The sequence below is a fragment of the Pezoporus occidentalis genome, unplaced genomic scaffold (assembly GCF_034315485.1).
Source record: "Pezoporus occidentalis ecotype Australia unplaced genomic scaffold, CSIRO_AGI_Poc_V1 ctg24, whole genome shotgun sequence".
NCBI classification, from domain to species: Eukaryota; Metazoa; Chordata; class Aves; order Psittaciformes; family Psittacidae; genus Pezoporus; species Pezoporus occidentalis.
In genome coordinates, this window is record NW_026914285.1 from 6,916,583 (window position 1) to 6,930,995 (window position 14,413).

The 14,413-nt window shown below is 37.0% G+C and overlaps 1 protein-coding gene across 1 annotated transcript in view; it reads right to left on the reverse strand.

Moving 5' to 3' along the window:
- The window catches only part of SCAF4 (SR-related CTD associated factor 4), a 47,074-nt gene that overhangs the window by 30,786 nt on the left and 1,875 nt on the right, over positions 1-14,413 (reverse strand). Inside the window, exons 2-5 of the mRNA XM_062622339.1 lie at positions 5,080-5,163; positions 4,405-4,449; positions 3,407-3,568; positions 1,776-1,911 (exon numbers count right to left, since the gene is read on the reverse strand). Of these exons, the coding sequence (XP_062478323.1) occupies positions 1,776-1,911; positions 3,407-3,568; positions 4,405-4,449; positions 5,080-5,163 (427 nt within the window). The remainder of the gene's footprint in view (positions 1-1,775; positions 1,912-3,406; positions 3,569-4,404; positions 4,450-5,079; positions 5,164-14,413) is intronic.

A 14,413-nucleotide genomic window follows, 5' to 3' on the forward strand; every position in this document is an offset into this window, starting at 1 on the left:
CAGCAAAAGACTCCCACTTTCACTGAGCTTTACAAAAGCTGAGATTACATTTTAAGACATGCTATTAGTTTTTTCTACACATGCAGCTTTCAAATTCTTTTTGCTTTATATTACAATATTTTTTTTAAAAGGTACGTTTTGTCAGTACAACTTAGCAGTAATACCATCAACTCCCACATGCTGTGAGCAAGTAGCTATTCTTCAGCAAATATATTTTAATGGACTACTAATAAAATTGTACAAGGAGAGACAGTTTAAAAAATAAAAGTTTTTGTTTGAGACACTAAGCAAATGTTTGCCTCACAATACCCATTATTTAAATCTATTCATCTGTTTGCAGTTCAAATAACTGCAGTGTTGACACGCAGCAAGCAGAGACAAACATGCTGAATATTTTCCCCTACATAAAAATACTGCAAAAAGGTATGTGATTGTTTTTAAATATAAATTAACTTCCAAATTATTTCCTGTATCTGTTCAGAAAGCTATGTGCTTGCTCAAGGGAGAAAATTTGCATTTTTCCTTCTTTTTTTGGCTAAACAGACTTTGTAGCATTATGAGCTAAACAGATTCTATTTCATATAATGGATTAATATATTTATTATTATTCATTGGTGTATTTATTTCAGGGCCAAATTATCCCCTCTGGTGCATCTGAATGATATCACTGAATTCAGTAATTCTGTACACCAGAATACATGCAGAAGACAGCCGACCTGTTAGCTATCAGTGATGAGACTAAGATGGAAAATAGTGCCACTCACCTGTCATATCAGAATTAAATTGTATAGTAACCAGTCTGCACACCAGCTCAGAAGCTAAGACTTTCCCTTCCCCCTGCCACGCCACATTTATAAAACAAGGCAATAGGATATGCTTTCCTAAACCACTGGAGACCTTTCACTTATGCTACTGTGCATCATTATTTTGTTTGTCACGCCGCCTCCCTTACTCCACTACATTTTTTGCCAGTCCTACTCCAACATACATGAGCACAGTACGGAGGTCACCAAAGCTAAGTCTGAAATATAAAGTGCAAACTCAAAAAGAAAGCCCTCCAGAGAAAGAAAGAACTGTGGTATGCATATTCTCATCCACGATTCAGTAACCTCACTACCAGCTCTTTATGTGGCATAAAATAGGCCAGTGAAAATACTGTGGGAAGGCAGTCATTACGTTATCCTTTAGGTCAGTGGTTTTCAACCAGCAGCCTGTATAAAAGCCTACTTCCAGGCATAAATTTACTGTTCAAAAATGTGGATTTGAAATATCAATTAAAACGTTCCAGGGCTGCACACTGAAAGAGACTGGCAGCTGTTCCTTTCAGATACTAAGTTAATTCAAAGCAAGATGAAGCTGTTAACTTGTCATTTTTTCAAAATTAGAATCTGGATAAGAAAAGGATGCTCTTACATCAGAATTATAAACCTGATAAACAGAGCAATATTTGAGACTAAAAGAAAAAAAAATAAACTCTTTTTAAGAGGGAATACTGACATTACCTGTAAGTAAAGCATGCACGTATGTATGTACATATGCGTACACGATATAAATTACAGATATATTCCAAGTAAGTGTTCACATTCTGATAACTTGAAGTACAGTATCAGCATTTATTTAGAATGAGTTCAGCTGTTCCACATAATTTTGAACACAAAGTTGAGTTTATTAATATGCTACTGCTGAAATTAATTGTAGGCGCTTTAACGTGGAAGCAAACAAGCTATTATCATTCACCCTTTTAAAAGAAGAATAAGTTATAATGTCATTCATACCTTCATTATTAGTAGCATTTTCTGTCATTGGTGCTGTGGCACTAGTTCCTGCTGCCATATCCAGAAGAGGCTGAATTATTTCAATTTTAAATACTCCGTTTTTCTGCCAAAGGTTCAGGACACGGACTATTTTACTCTGTTGAAACAAAAGCAAGCACCAACACTAAAGACAGCTTTCCTAACCCACAAACGCTCAACTGATGTTCCATAAATTGAGAAAAAAGGTTTGAAGAGTACAGGAATTCAACATAATCAGGCATACCTATTTAACAACCTCTACGCTGTCAACATAGATCAGCAAGACGCTTCACATGGCAAAGATAAAACCTGCCAACTTATTTTACTTTCTGCTTTAATAAAACACAACTTGTGCCATTTTCCTAAAATTGTTCTGGCCAATCAGAAAATCCAGGTTTGATATACAACAGCCCCACCATTTCTTCACAAATGGTCATAAAGGGGTGAAACAAACAAATGGGACAAGGCAGAGAACATGAATTGGAAAACCCAAACGAAGAGGGGGCCATAAAACACTAGAACAAGGCTTTGAAGTTAGACAGAAGACTGTTTGCTTGAATTTTTTAATTCTAACCCACACAGTTCTATGTTGACACCAGAAAATCCATCTCCATTATTCAAAAGATCAGGAAAGCAAGTGGAAAACATTCTAACTGCTCACGGCAGAACGATTAAATTAGAACTTCTGATTGTCAGCTGTTATTTTAAGCTCACTTCTTTTTTTAACATTAAGAATGATGAAGCTTTCAGGGACCAAGCTGGAAATTATTCCTTCCTTCTTTAGCCCAGTATTAACCAATTATATCTAACTGGCAGTGCAGCTTCAGCTGGAACACGCAGGCAGGTAACAGAATACATGTTATACCGACATACCTGTCCTTTTTGTGTACCTAGTCATCCGACTTGCATATACGTTTCAAATACTTTTTACTTTTACTGTAGCTGCTAAGAACGAATCGATTCTGTTCCCTCTTGCTTCAACAATAAAATACCTTACTGTGACTCAGTTATATAGTTACATACAACCTTGCAAATCCACCTATACTTTCAAAAGCTAAGCAATTAAGGAATTCCATAAAGTATTCCAAAAATATTTCCACAATAAGATCAATAACAGAAAAAACAGAAATGGGTATTTTAATGAAGATTTTGGTCTCAAAAAACAGCTAACTTAAAATTTTTTGGCTCTGGGTATTCTATCCGTCCAGAAGATTTGAAAATTGTATGAAGCCCAAAAAAATGCATAAACTTAATACTCTTAGTTTTAGTCACATATTAAGTATCATTCTCTTTGAATATCAACCACAGGTGTATATGTGTAGATAACAGGTTTTTTGTTTAGGTACTAGAAATTCATTAAAGCACTGTTGGTTGAAGTGTCTATGTAGGCAAAAAAAAAAAACGAAGTTAGGGAAATTAAGTATTTTAACTCAAACTTCCACAGAACTATCACCTTTGATAATCTTTCTCAGCATGTTTTATTATTTCATATAACATTCACACACACAGGCAATCACCAAATTAGCTTTCCGCGTTAGCTTGTACTTCCATATAAGTGGAAACACCAAGGTAACACTCATCAATTCACAACACTTGAGAAACTATCGCTGTACCTTGTCTTCAGATGGACAGAGATACAAATACTGGAATGTGGCAGTAATATTTTTAGAGAATCTTGGCCCAAAAACATCTTTGTCCGTTCCAAACTGGTGACGAGACTGACGAACAATAGAGTCAATAACATACAATCCAGGGACTTTATATTCCGGTTTGCACTGAAAACATAAAAATAACTTTCCATTATGCAGTGACACTAATAAGGTAATGGGCATTCACCTTAGATCCTTACATGAAATCTATACTTAGTATACTTGGAGAGGAAAAATAAAAAGTATTAATTTGTTTTATATAGTGCTTTATTTTTGTTCTGTGTATAGAAAGAAAGGAGAAAAACATGCTTTCACATTTGGGACAGAGCAAATGTACTTGGATAGCTTGGAACAGCCTTTATCTTCTCAATCACTGCTTTTAAGGTACCTTTAGCTTGATAACGTGACTGCAAACACATCTACTACATTACAGTACAGACTGCCACAACTCTGCTGTCAAGCTACCTCACACTCAATGCATTGAGCTACTTCCACCAATTCTCCAGAATTAAATGAAAGTCCTTCTCTTTGGAGGTCTCTGAAGACCTCTGAATGAAAAAGCATGTTTCTCCCACTTCACTCAGAAGAACTTACTTTAGGCAGCACGATACTTTGGTTTTAGCAGGTATTACATTCTAGCCTTTTGCTCTACACACCTAGGCAAGCGTGAAAACTGTATTTTCTGAAAATATGTATTATCTTAGCCAGTGAAGATTAACTGGAAGTTCAAGTACTTTCAGTTTCCTCCCCAGTTGCTGGGTAGAGGAGGAAGGGGAAATTTCAAAATTTTTTTCTCCCCTTCTTAATGTACTACAGAATACTTAAAGGAGATTATACAGACAGAATTTCCCCCCCTCAAACCCCAAATAACAGATGAAGCCCTGTCTGTCATTTACTAGCATTATTAGTAATATCTAGTAATGGATGCAGACAATATCAGTAGATTATTTTTCACTTTTTACCTTTTTGATAAACTTCTCCACAATCTGGACAACATGCTTGTAGAGCTGGAAAATAAACACAAACTAATTTATCTACTCAACAGTGCCACATCATTTTAGAAGTATTTTAACACTTTGTGCTTATTACCTTTTAGGAAAGACTACGAAGTATTTTAAGTTACATTCTAACAAGAAGTATGTTATCAAGCAGAGAGGAAACCATTTCATGAGGGGAACAGACAAAACAAGAAATCCTTTCTGTCAGATGCATGTCAGTGCATACACAAAAGACACACAGCTTCTAGAGTAGTTGTGAGAGCTTTCTGCATTTACTTTCTAAGCAAGTCTGCTACATTTTAATACGCTATTAAGGTGCAGTTGCATCCTGCAACATTTAAAATTTGATTATATAGAAGTCACAGCATCCTAGTGGGTGTCGCACTAAAAAGCAATGATTCAAATAAAAAAATAAAAAAAAATTAAAAAAAAAAAAAATCAAGCTAGCATTATGCTACTAGTCCAAAACCAAGAGATGATATTCACCACCCACTTGTTTCTAGATAACATTCTTAATGCCAACTAGAAGAAAACATCCATGAAGCTATGAGTGGGAAACAGAGAGATGTCTTTACTTAGAAGTAAAATAATTAAACGTTGCTACTGTTACAGTTTCATGTTTGTTCTACTGAACTTTACCTTAATAGCTTTAATGGCAGCTTTTGTGATGAGAATCATTTTTGCTCGGGAAATAGGAGGTTTCATTTCCATCAGTGAAAAGAGCTAAACAGAGAAAACAAGCATTTACAATGTATTAACCAAAAAGATAACATCTCAGAGAACTGACTGATTATTGACATTCCACTGCATTGCCACAATGCTGGTTGGCCCTTGAGGAGCCAACAGGCAGCTCTTTCTAGGCTTTGTGAACCTGGCTTACAGAATAAATCTGATCTCATTTCTATAACCATAGTCCAAGTACACTATTTTAGAAAGTTTTAATCAGATCAGAAGTGAAGATTAGTACTATTCTGCCAGGACCATTAAGCACAAAAAGAGATTCTGCAGTGCTAGATTAAATACTCATTTTGGTGCTTTTTTTTGAAGTCTGAATTCACAGAAAGTATATTCTATATTCAAAACACAGGATACAGTTAGTATGTTCAGCTCTTCAAATCTGAAAAGTGTGACTCCAAGCAAAAAAAAAAACCAAACTTCATTTTCACAGATAGCATCACCATGACTCATGTGTGAGGAAATTTATTACAAAACACTTTCAAAAATTCTTGAACCTAAGCATTCGGAAAAGACACCACTGCCTGCTAGTATTAACTATAAACTCTGGAAACAAGTATCAGCTTCACATTTCAGAAACTGAGAAAAACAAACTTGCACACAGAACTGTCAGAGCTGATGAAATATCCACACAGGGCTGAACACAGGAAGCTGAAGGAAGAGGGATACGTTTTCCTCAGGCTCCCAGCACCACCTGAACAGCATGACATTCTTATTATACTTCGCTTCCTGTAGAGCATTTTAAGAAAATAGGGAAATAAGGGATTTGGGAAGGTTTGCTTTTAAGTAACTGGCACTCATAAGCATGCTTGCACAGACACCAGAAAACACTGAAATCCAAGGCACATTTCACCACTTTCCAGACCACTCTGCCTACTCCGGTTCAACCGTGAATTCTATATATTCCATAAGCTGCTGTTGTAATTCCCATTGCAAAATTATCAGCTGCAAAAGCTACACTGTATGCTACACTTATGTTTTTGTAGCATGCTATACACACTTCTACTAGTCATTAGACATTGAAGTATGATCAACACTGGCTTGTCTGGACCATTCTCTCTTGTCCAATCTTCCTTCCCATCTTCCAAGCAGAAACAGGAACTAGGACATCCCAGTTTTACTTCTGAATTCCACCTTCTGTAGCACAGATCATGGTTAGGTGCTCTTCCTCATTAAATACTGTTTTCCATTCTTTCCATAAACTTAACTTGTTATATAAGCTGTGGCTTACTTAGTAAAGGCACAATAATTATATTGTCATAATTTATCTAGTGCAAAAAAAACAGTGAGATCTTTAATATTTGCTATGCACATATAATCATTTTACCTTGAAATATTCCCCACAAATCACAGAAAAAATGGTTCTGCATTACCTAATTTGATTTTGCTCTTCACAGTAAAGAAAAAAAGAGCCCCTGAATACTAGCCAAAAATGTAATCAATTACTTGCCACAAAGCAAAACAAGAGAATAAAAGATGTTTCAGCTAACATCCATGCTTGCTGAGAAATCACATCACGAACAAATAAAAACTGACAGATAAAAGACAGAAGGAGAGATGTAGCTGTGAGGTGACTTAGTTGGTTAGGGGTTTTTTGGTTGGTTGTTTTTTGGGGAAAAAAAAAAGAAAAAAGCTTAATTTCAATTTTGAATTATATTTTTTTCAGAATAAGTGCAAAGACTCTGGTGAACAAAGTCAGTGCTGCTATTAAAACTCAGGAAAATCTGTTTTAAGAGGCAACGAAAGACGTACTAAAAAATCCAAAACTCAACACCCACAAGTCAACCACCAGAAGGCTCAAAAAATGAGACGGAGGAGGAAAAAAACATTAGGACAGGCACTCCATATCCTTTCCTCTACACACCAAGAAGCAACTGGTCCTCCTGCAAAAGGAGCCAGTCCCATATAACAAGAACAAATAAGCCACTATGAAAGCAGCATTTCAGCATTCATATTTCAGGAATATAACTGGAGAGAACCAGGAAACTTTTGAGAGCAAGGCAGAAGACAGCAATAAGTAAGTGGCAGCAAAAATAAAAATGTCTTAGACGGTATCCCAAGCACAACGCTGCAACTAGGGGGAAACAAAGGGAGTGGAGGCTGGGAGGGGGAATTAAAAAAAAAATCCAAGAAAATGCTGGGGCAGGAAAAAGGAAATCAGATGGATGCACTGAAGTAGCCACAGAGGATGCAATAAAGAATATGGTAGCTTGGAGAAGTCATTAATTAAAGAACATGAGAGGATGAAATTTCGCCTAATAACACAGAAATAAACAAGAGCTTTGGAAGAACGGGATTGAGCACTGTGAACTCTTCCTTTGCTGTTACAGACAGAACTCTGCAACAGCAACAAAAACACAGTAAAAGCAATGAGGTCAGTACACACAGGTATTTCCAGCTCAGGATGAACTACAGCTGAAACATGCATCAAACTGAGCTGCAAATATTTTTAGATACAAATATATATGCACACATATATGTGTATGTGTATAAATATACATGTGTTCTGCCCACTTTTCACACACACACCCACCATTATCTCTTGGAAGAGCACATCAAAACTTTGTTGCCTTTTTAAATTTTTGTAAGATTTTAGAATACCAAATTACTATTCTGAAGTTGATTTTTATTTAGTTTTCACTATTGTAGTTAAACGTGTCAAAACCAGGTTTTAAGGACAGGTAAATCTAAAATTTAACAACCTTACTAGTTCCTCATGGATTTTCACTGCCAGAAGGGAAAACTGTTCAGTAAGACACCCATGTAATTTTACATTTGCATACATTCAATTAGACTTGGATCTTCTTTTATAGACACTTCCCAAACAGTATATGAAAAAAAAAAACCAGTGCTTTCTAAGGGCAGTCCTTCAAATAATACAAGTAATTCTTCAAAGGGCACCATGATCAACTCAAGAAACAACCTAGACACAAAAACTTACACTTTATTTAAAAAAATAAATGTAATAGATGGCAACAAAAATTTGCAGCTTCAGAGTGTTTCCAATTTACTGTTTCACAACAGGAGCCTGTGCCTGGAATGGTCTGCCCTGCAAAGCTTCACTTGCTAGAAATGACTCCCTGCTTTTATGGCTCATAACTGGATGTTTGGAGAAAAACAAACAAAAACCACAGCTACTAGTTGTTCTCTATCTTCCTTCCCCATACGGTGACACCACTGGCTAAAGAAAAAAGCACTTTAGCTCTGCCTCTATTTCTACTGTCCACCACACCCAATACATCAATTTTGGGAATGAAAACCACCCAGGGTGTCCTGTTCACTAGGATGGAGGGTACCATAGGGCAAAACACAGCAGGGAAAAAGAAATTAAGTGAAACTTTATTTTTACACAGAAACTAATTAACCCAAGGACTATTCAAGACATGAATCTTCATTCAGTTTTGATCATTTCAATAGTTTAAGAATTGTGGATTCTTTCATATACAAAGAGAAAAAAAATAGAAAAACTAGCAGAAAGGCTTAAACACAAAATGTTATCATAGAACCACAGAATAGTTAGGGTTGGAAAGGACCTTAAGATCACCTAGCTCCAACTCCCCTGCCATGGGCAGGGACACCTCACACTAAACCATATCACCCAAGGCTCTGTCCAACCTGGCCTTGAACAACACCAAGGATGGAGCAGTCACAACCTCCCTGGGCAACCCATTCCAGTGCCTCACCACCCTTACAGTAAAGAACTTCTTCCTTATATCCCATCTAAACTTCCCCTGTTTAAGTTTGAACCCATTACCCCTTGTCCTGTCACTACAGTCCCTAATGAAGAGTCCCTCCCCAGAATCCTTATAGCCCCCCTTCAGATACTGAAAGGCTGCTATGAGGTCTCCACGCAGCCTTCTCTTCTCCAGGCTTAACAGCCCCACCTTTCTCAGCCTGTCTTCATTATCAAAATCATTAAGGCAAAAGTTGTAAGAAAAACTTTCATATTTAGGTTATAATTGCCACACCTGTTGAAAGTAGCATGAGAAAACCCGCACCTTCATTTTACACAAGCTCTAGCTTAGGATATAATTTCAACTTCTGAATTCCCACACATTTCTCCTTCAAATGTAGAAAGGGAGCTTCCCTGATTTTATGTTAAAGTCTGTGCTACAGCATTTTCAAAAGAAGTAATTTCTTTGTTGCTCCCTATCAACACTTGTTACAAGAAAGTGGAGTTATTAAAAAGCCTACTAAACTCAAGCCACAAAATACTGATTTAAGAGTATTTCTGTGTATTTTTCACAACAGTACTGAAGTGCAGGATAAAATATCTATAAAGCCAAGAACCTGAAAAGCAGAAAAATCACCTGCTCATTTTTAGGCTAATAAATGCAATTAAATTAACAAAGATGAGCCACTCATTAAACCACAGCAGACAGTAAAAGGGAGTCTAACTATACTGCCTGCTATTTAAAGAGCAAGCTAGCAACAATATCAAATTAAAAATCAAGGCAAAGTATCAAGTACTACAGGAAACGTGGCAGGAGTGAACTAAGAAAGCCTTTCAACTCAAACTGCAGAGTTCTTAAGCCTCGGTGAGGTGTACTAGGAGGGGCGGGTAATGGGAGAAGGAACAGGATGATGGCCTGCAGTTTTCAGTCTTTCAGGCAGCAAATTATTAATTTCTGCCATTCTACAATTAATCCCCTTTGAGGGTCTATTTTACACAGAAAACTGAGAATATGGGGTTTTGAAACAAAAGGGAGAATAACTTTTTCCAAATTTACTCAGTCTTACCTTAGAATCCTAAAAAGACAGCATGTCTGGTCACAGTGTGTCTTCAGAACGAGAGCAAGTTGAAATGTAGGAATACCATACTGAATTCATTACAAGAAAAGCAAAACCAGTGATGTGTGTGTGCCAGTAGAGAAGGAACAGGGGTTCCAAGGGAAAAAACATAAGACATGGTCAGAGGAAGAAAGGCAGTTTATACACTCTCTATATCTGAAACTGCTAGGGAAGAAGTGAGACAGTATCATCCAATGAGACTTATCCCACTGGCACAGAAAGAAAAAGATCAGGCTTATATCCTTTGGTGTGTCTCAAGCTTGATGTTGATCTTAAGTTTATTTATCTGTTTTAAGCATGAGGTAACATTGCAGGAAGGTAAAAATACCTTTAAGACTTGAACAGACTTTCCTGGCTTCATTCTCCTACTGAAGTTTCTTTACCATAAAAAGGTCTCTCTACTCACAAAAAAAAAATTGGTTATGGTTCTGTTTTATAGACTTAATAAAACCCACAGAAAAGAAGCAACACAGATAGCAGCATGATCTACTGAAAGAAAGTGTTTAGTGATTAGTGGATATCAAGCACTCAGAACAATACTCTCATTCTTCCCTTTTGCAATTTTCAGAGTAGCCTAATGTGCCCTCAGTAATTTCACCAAGTCTTAGGTGTCCAAGAACATTTCTCTCAGCAGGCTCCACACATACACATGACAGTGACAATACTCTGTACATTCATTATTTTTTTGAATGTATTTTATTTACATTTAGAAACCACTCGATAGAGACAAACTAGAAGTTTATTATTATACAGATGTATAACTAGATATCTGTTCATGTGCCTATAGCAAAAAAAGACTGAAGATGCACCTAACAAGCACAGATACCATACTATTCTGTTAACAAAACGCCACTACTATTTTTGGATTTTTTACAGATTTTTAGAAGGTCGTATGTTTTAAAAAAATACACACAACTCCAAAGAAAATCTGTTAACCACATACATTTTCCTTCCTCTATAAAACTCATTGCTTCCTTTCGTCTTCAGGTCCCTGTTCTTCCTTAAGCTACTAAGAAAATGAAAAAGATAGTAATGTCCACTAAACTTCTGTTGCTAAGTTATGTCTCAGTTTTAAATTCTTGACCATCAGCTGTGAAGCATACCAAGTATTAGATGCTGCCAAAGGTTAAGAGATGACCATAAGATTCATGGCTGTCAGACTACATCCTCTGGAAAATAAAGTGAGATTTAAATTTGACCACCTCTGAACCCCAGGCAATGAAGCTAAATAGTACTTCATCAAATAAGCTATTTCTGTGGCCTGGAAAGACCATTCACAGATTCTCAATCACTAAGGAGGAACACCTTTACAAAAGATACTCATATGAGAATTAACATCATCAAAATACACGGAACAGAATTTTGTTTCCTACACAAATGTTTTTGAAACTTAGTTTCCCTCTCAGCGTCAGTGCTGTGCTCGTAAGTCCAGCATGTCTCCTGAAAAACTGTTCCATCTCATTTCCTCTCTTACCAAGAATTTCTACTACAGCTTTCAATACTCCTAGAAACAGTTCAGTCCATAAGCAACAGACAAAGCAATTTCTGGATCGCAGCAATGATGAACCTTCAATTACCATGATACAGTTAAAAAGCAACAAAGCAACTTCCATCCCAAAACAGCCACACACTACTTCTGTAATAATTTCAGTCTGGGGCTCACAGTTTAAAAAAGGGACTAGTAGCATTCTCTGATCTCCCTCTATTCCATCCAAACAGCATCTGAACTGCTGCATAAGCACACTCTCAGGAGGCAGCACAGACTTAAAAATACAGCTTATTGCACCTAGTGGAGTATAGGAATCATATCAGGCAGCAACAACAGGTAGCAGCTTTCACCATTTTCTTAAAGGGACAAAATGCACAAAAGACTATATTAATCTTTCCCCCAACCACAGATATTAGTAGTTGTGTCCTTGCTGCTTTGCCATACAGAAGAAATGAATCTAACTGGGGTTCGTGAGTTCCAGTAACTGCTGAAGAAGCACTGTGAAGGATATCCTGCTAGCCTCTATTTATAGGACATGGGGAGGGGAAGAACAAGGAGCGACAGATTGTAGAAGAACATGCAAAATGAAGTCTTACCATTGGTATAAGATAGCTACACTGGATGATAACCACAACTGTCCAGTTCACTGAATATGGACAAACAGTAAAGAAGAAAGTCGCAACTCTAACTTGAAAGGAACAGCCTACAAAATAACCTGTCTGTGATCTAGGCATGCCTAAGTGGGGTATCAATTGTTTCAGTGGTACAGATTAACTGTTACTAACCTGAGACACAATTAAGTGAATACACTGCATTACTCAATACAAATACGGGATTGCAAAATAGGAAATTGACTTTACTTCCAGCAGCAAGACTGTGAAGAAATTCCCATTTCTGATTTTTTATAACCAGTAAACTTTTATAACCAGTATCCTTCAAGGTTTTCAGATTAAAGAAAACATATACCCCCTGAATTAAAACATGACAAGGATTAAAACCTTTAGAAACCATGGTAGATGTGTGGGTTTGGCTTCTTTTTTGTTGTTTTGGTTGGGGAGAGAAGGGGTTGGCTTATTCGTGGGGTTTTGGGAGTGAGGTTGGGTTGCTGTTGTTGGGTTTGGGTTTTTTGGGGGTTGTTCTGTTTGGGTTTGTTTTTTTTGTTGTTGTTAGTTTGGGTTTGTGGGTTGTTTGGTTGGGTTTTTTTGAGGGGTCAGAAAAGAACGTTTTTTTCATTTTCTTAAAAATCTAACAAACACCATTATCAAGTTACATTTTGTGATTTACTTACACTGTGCTATAATTTAACACAACATAAACACCTAAGAGTACATGAATTCTTACTCATTCTTCCAATATACAGTTTCAACTAATTTCCTCAGGAAAAATATACTATACTACATAACTGCCAAATGCCATCTATTCAGCTGATAGTATCTGCTCAGAGTACTGCTGGATAAAAATAAAGCAGCAAATGTGTTCAGTCAACAGAAAAAATGGTGCTTGCTCCCATAAAAAAAAAAAAAAAAAAACAGAATTTTTAAGAAGCCCATTTACTGATAAAGTTGTATTCAAAGTATAGGTCTAAAGAACAGACTAAGGGAATGGGCAACACAACCAAACCCCGTGTAAGTTACCACCCATTTCCAGTGTCAAACTGACTCTAAGTGTTCCTTCCTAGCTTGCCACAATTGCCAAGTGCAACATGCTAGCTCTAACCTCTAAATTTAAGTCTTACCTTACAATTCAGATGGGCAGTTAAGATCACATACTTACCACAGTTAGCTGACAGGCAGAAACTTGTTACTTCATTGCAACATAATCATACATACTGCCAGAAGCCTACAACCCAAAGGGCTTCTGACTTCCCAGTAGAACTGGAACCTAAGTCAGCCAAAACTACTAATGGCTTCTACCATAATGTGTGAGCAGCTTCAGCCACAACAAAACGGCTCAAATTGCATAAATAGAAGTGTTGCTGGTACTTTTCTTTCCTAAGCTCTTTTGTCTGAGGAGAGGATACCAACCTAATAGCTTAGAGGATACCTAATTTACAGCCATGATTTGAACTTGGGACCTCCCAACATTCAAGAAACTGCAGTTATCACCAAACCCACCTCCAAAAATGCCAAATGATCTTATCACCTAAAGAAGTGGCATCTCTCCCTTCACTTTCACAGAAAGATTGGGAAGGAGCCACAGGAGAAAAGATAGTAAAGCCAGAAGCACATCACCTCTAGTATGCATTGGAAGTCCAGCACAAATGTCATGGCTGCAGTTAAAGTTACCATTATAAAATCGTAATTCTCTGTCTACCATAGTATCGTAGCAAACTAGCCAGCAAGTTCAGGAATTCTTGACCTACAGGGTATTGTGCAGATACCCTCATCTTTGTTGTTGAAACTATTCCACTCTCAATAAAATAATTAACTATTCAGGGAATAGAGACTGGTACCTCTGTAGTCCTCACAACGTCTGTGCATTATAAACCAGTCTTACAGATAAAGTGAGTTCTCACACATTCACTGGCCTGAGCTATTCCCACCATTCTGTGAACAACGTTGAGACCTTTTGTAAAACAGCTCTTTCACTTTGTCTGCTTTCACTGAGAAAGCCCAGAAATGGAACAATATCTGCCTGCAAATCTTGCCCTCCAAAAAAAAAAAGTTTGTGATGCTTTACACTTGGTTTTAGCATGCATTGTTTTGCATTCACAGCTTCAGGCTGCAAAGTTAAGAGGACAGTTTAAGAACTGGACTTTTATATTCTTAGCTAATATCATAAACACACCTTCTGAGAACAGGCAGTAATTACACAAACCCTGAGTTTATTAACATGCTAGCTTTACGCCTAAGTAGTCCTACAGAACTAGTGACACATACAAATGATTGCAGAACAGGCATTTTATAGTTTTCTTCCCTATAAATGATTAAATGAAATCCTTTCAGCAGCCAGCCATCA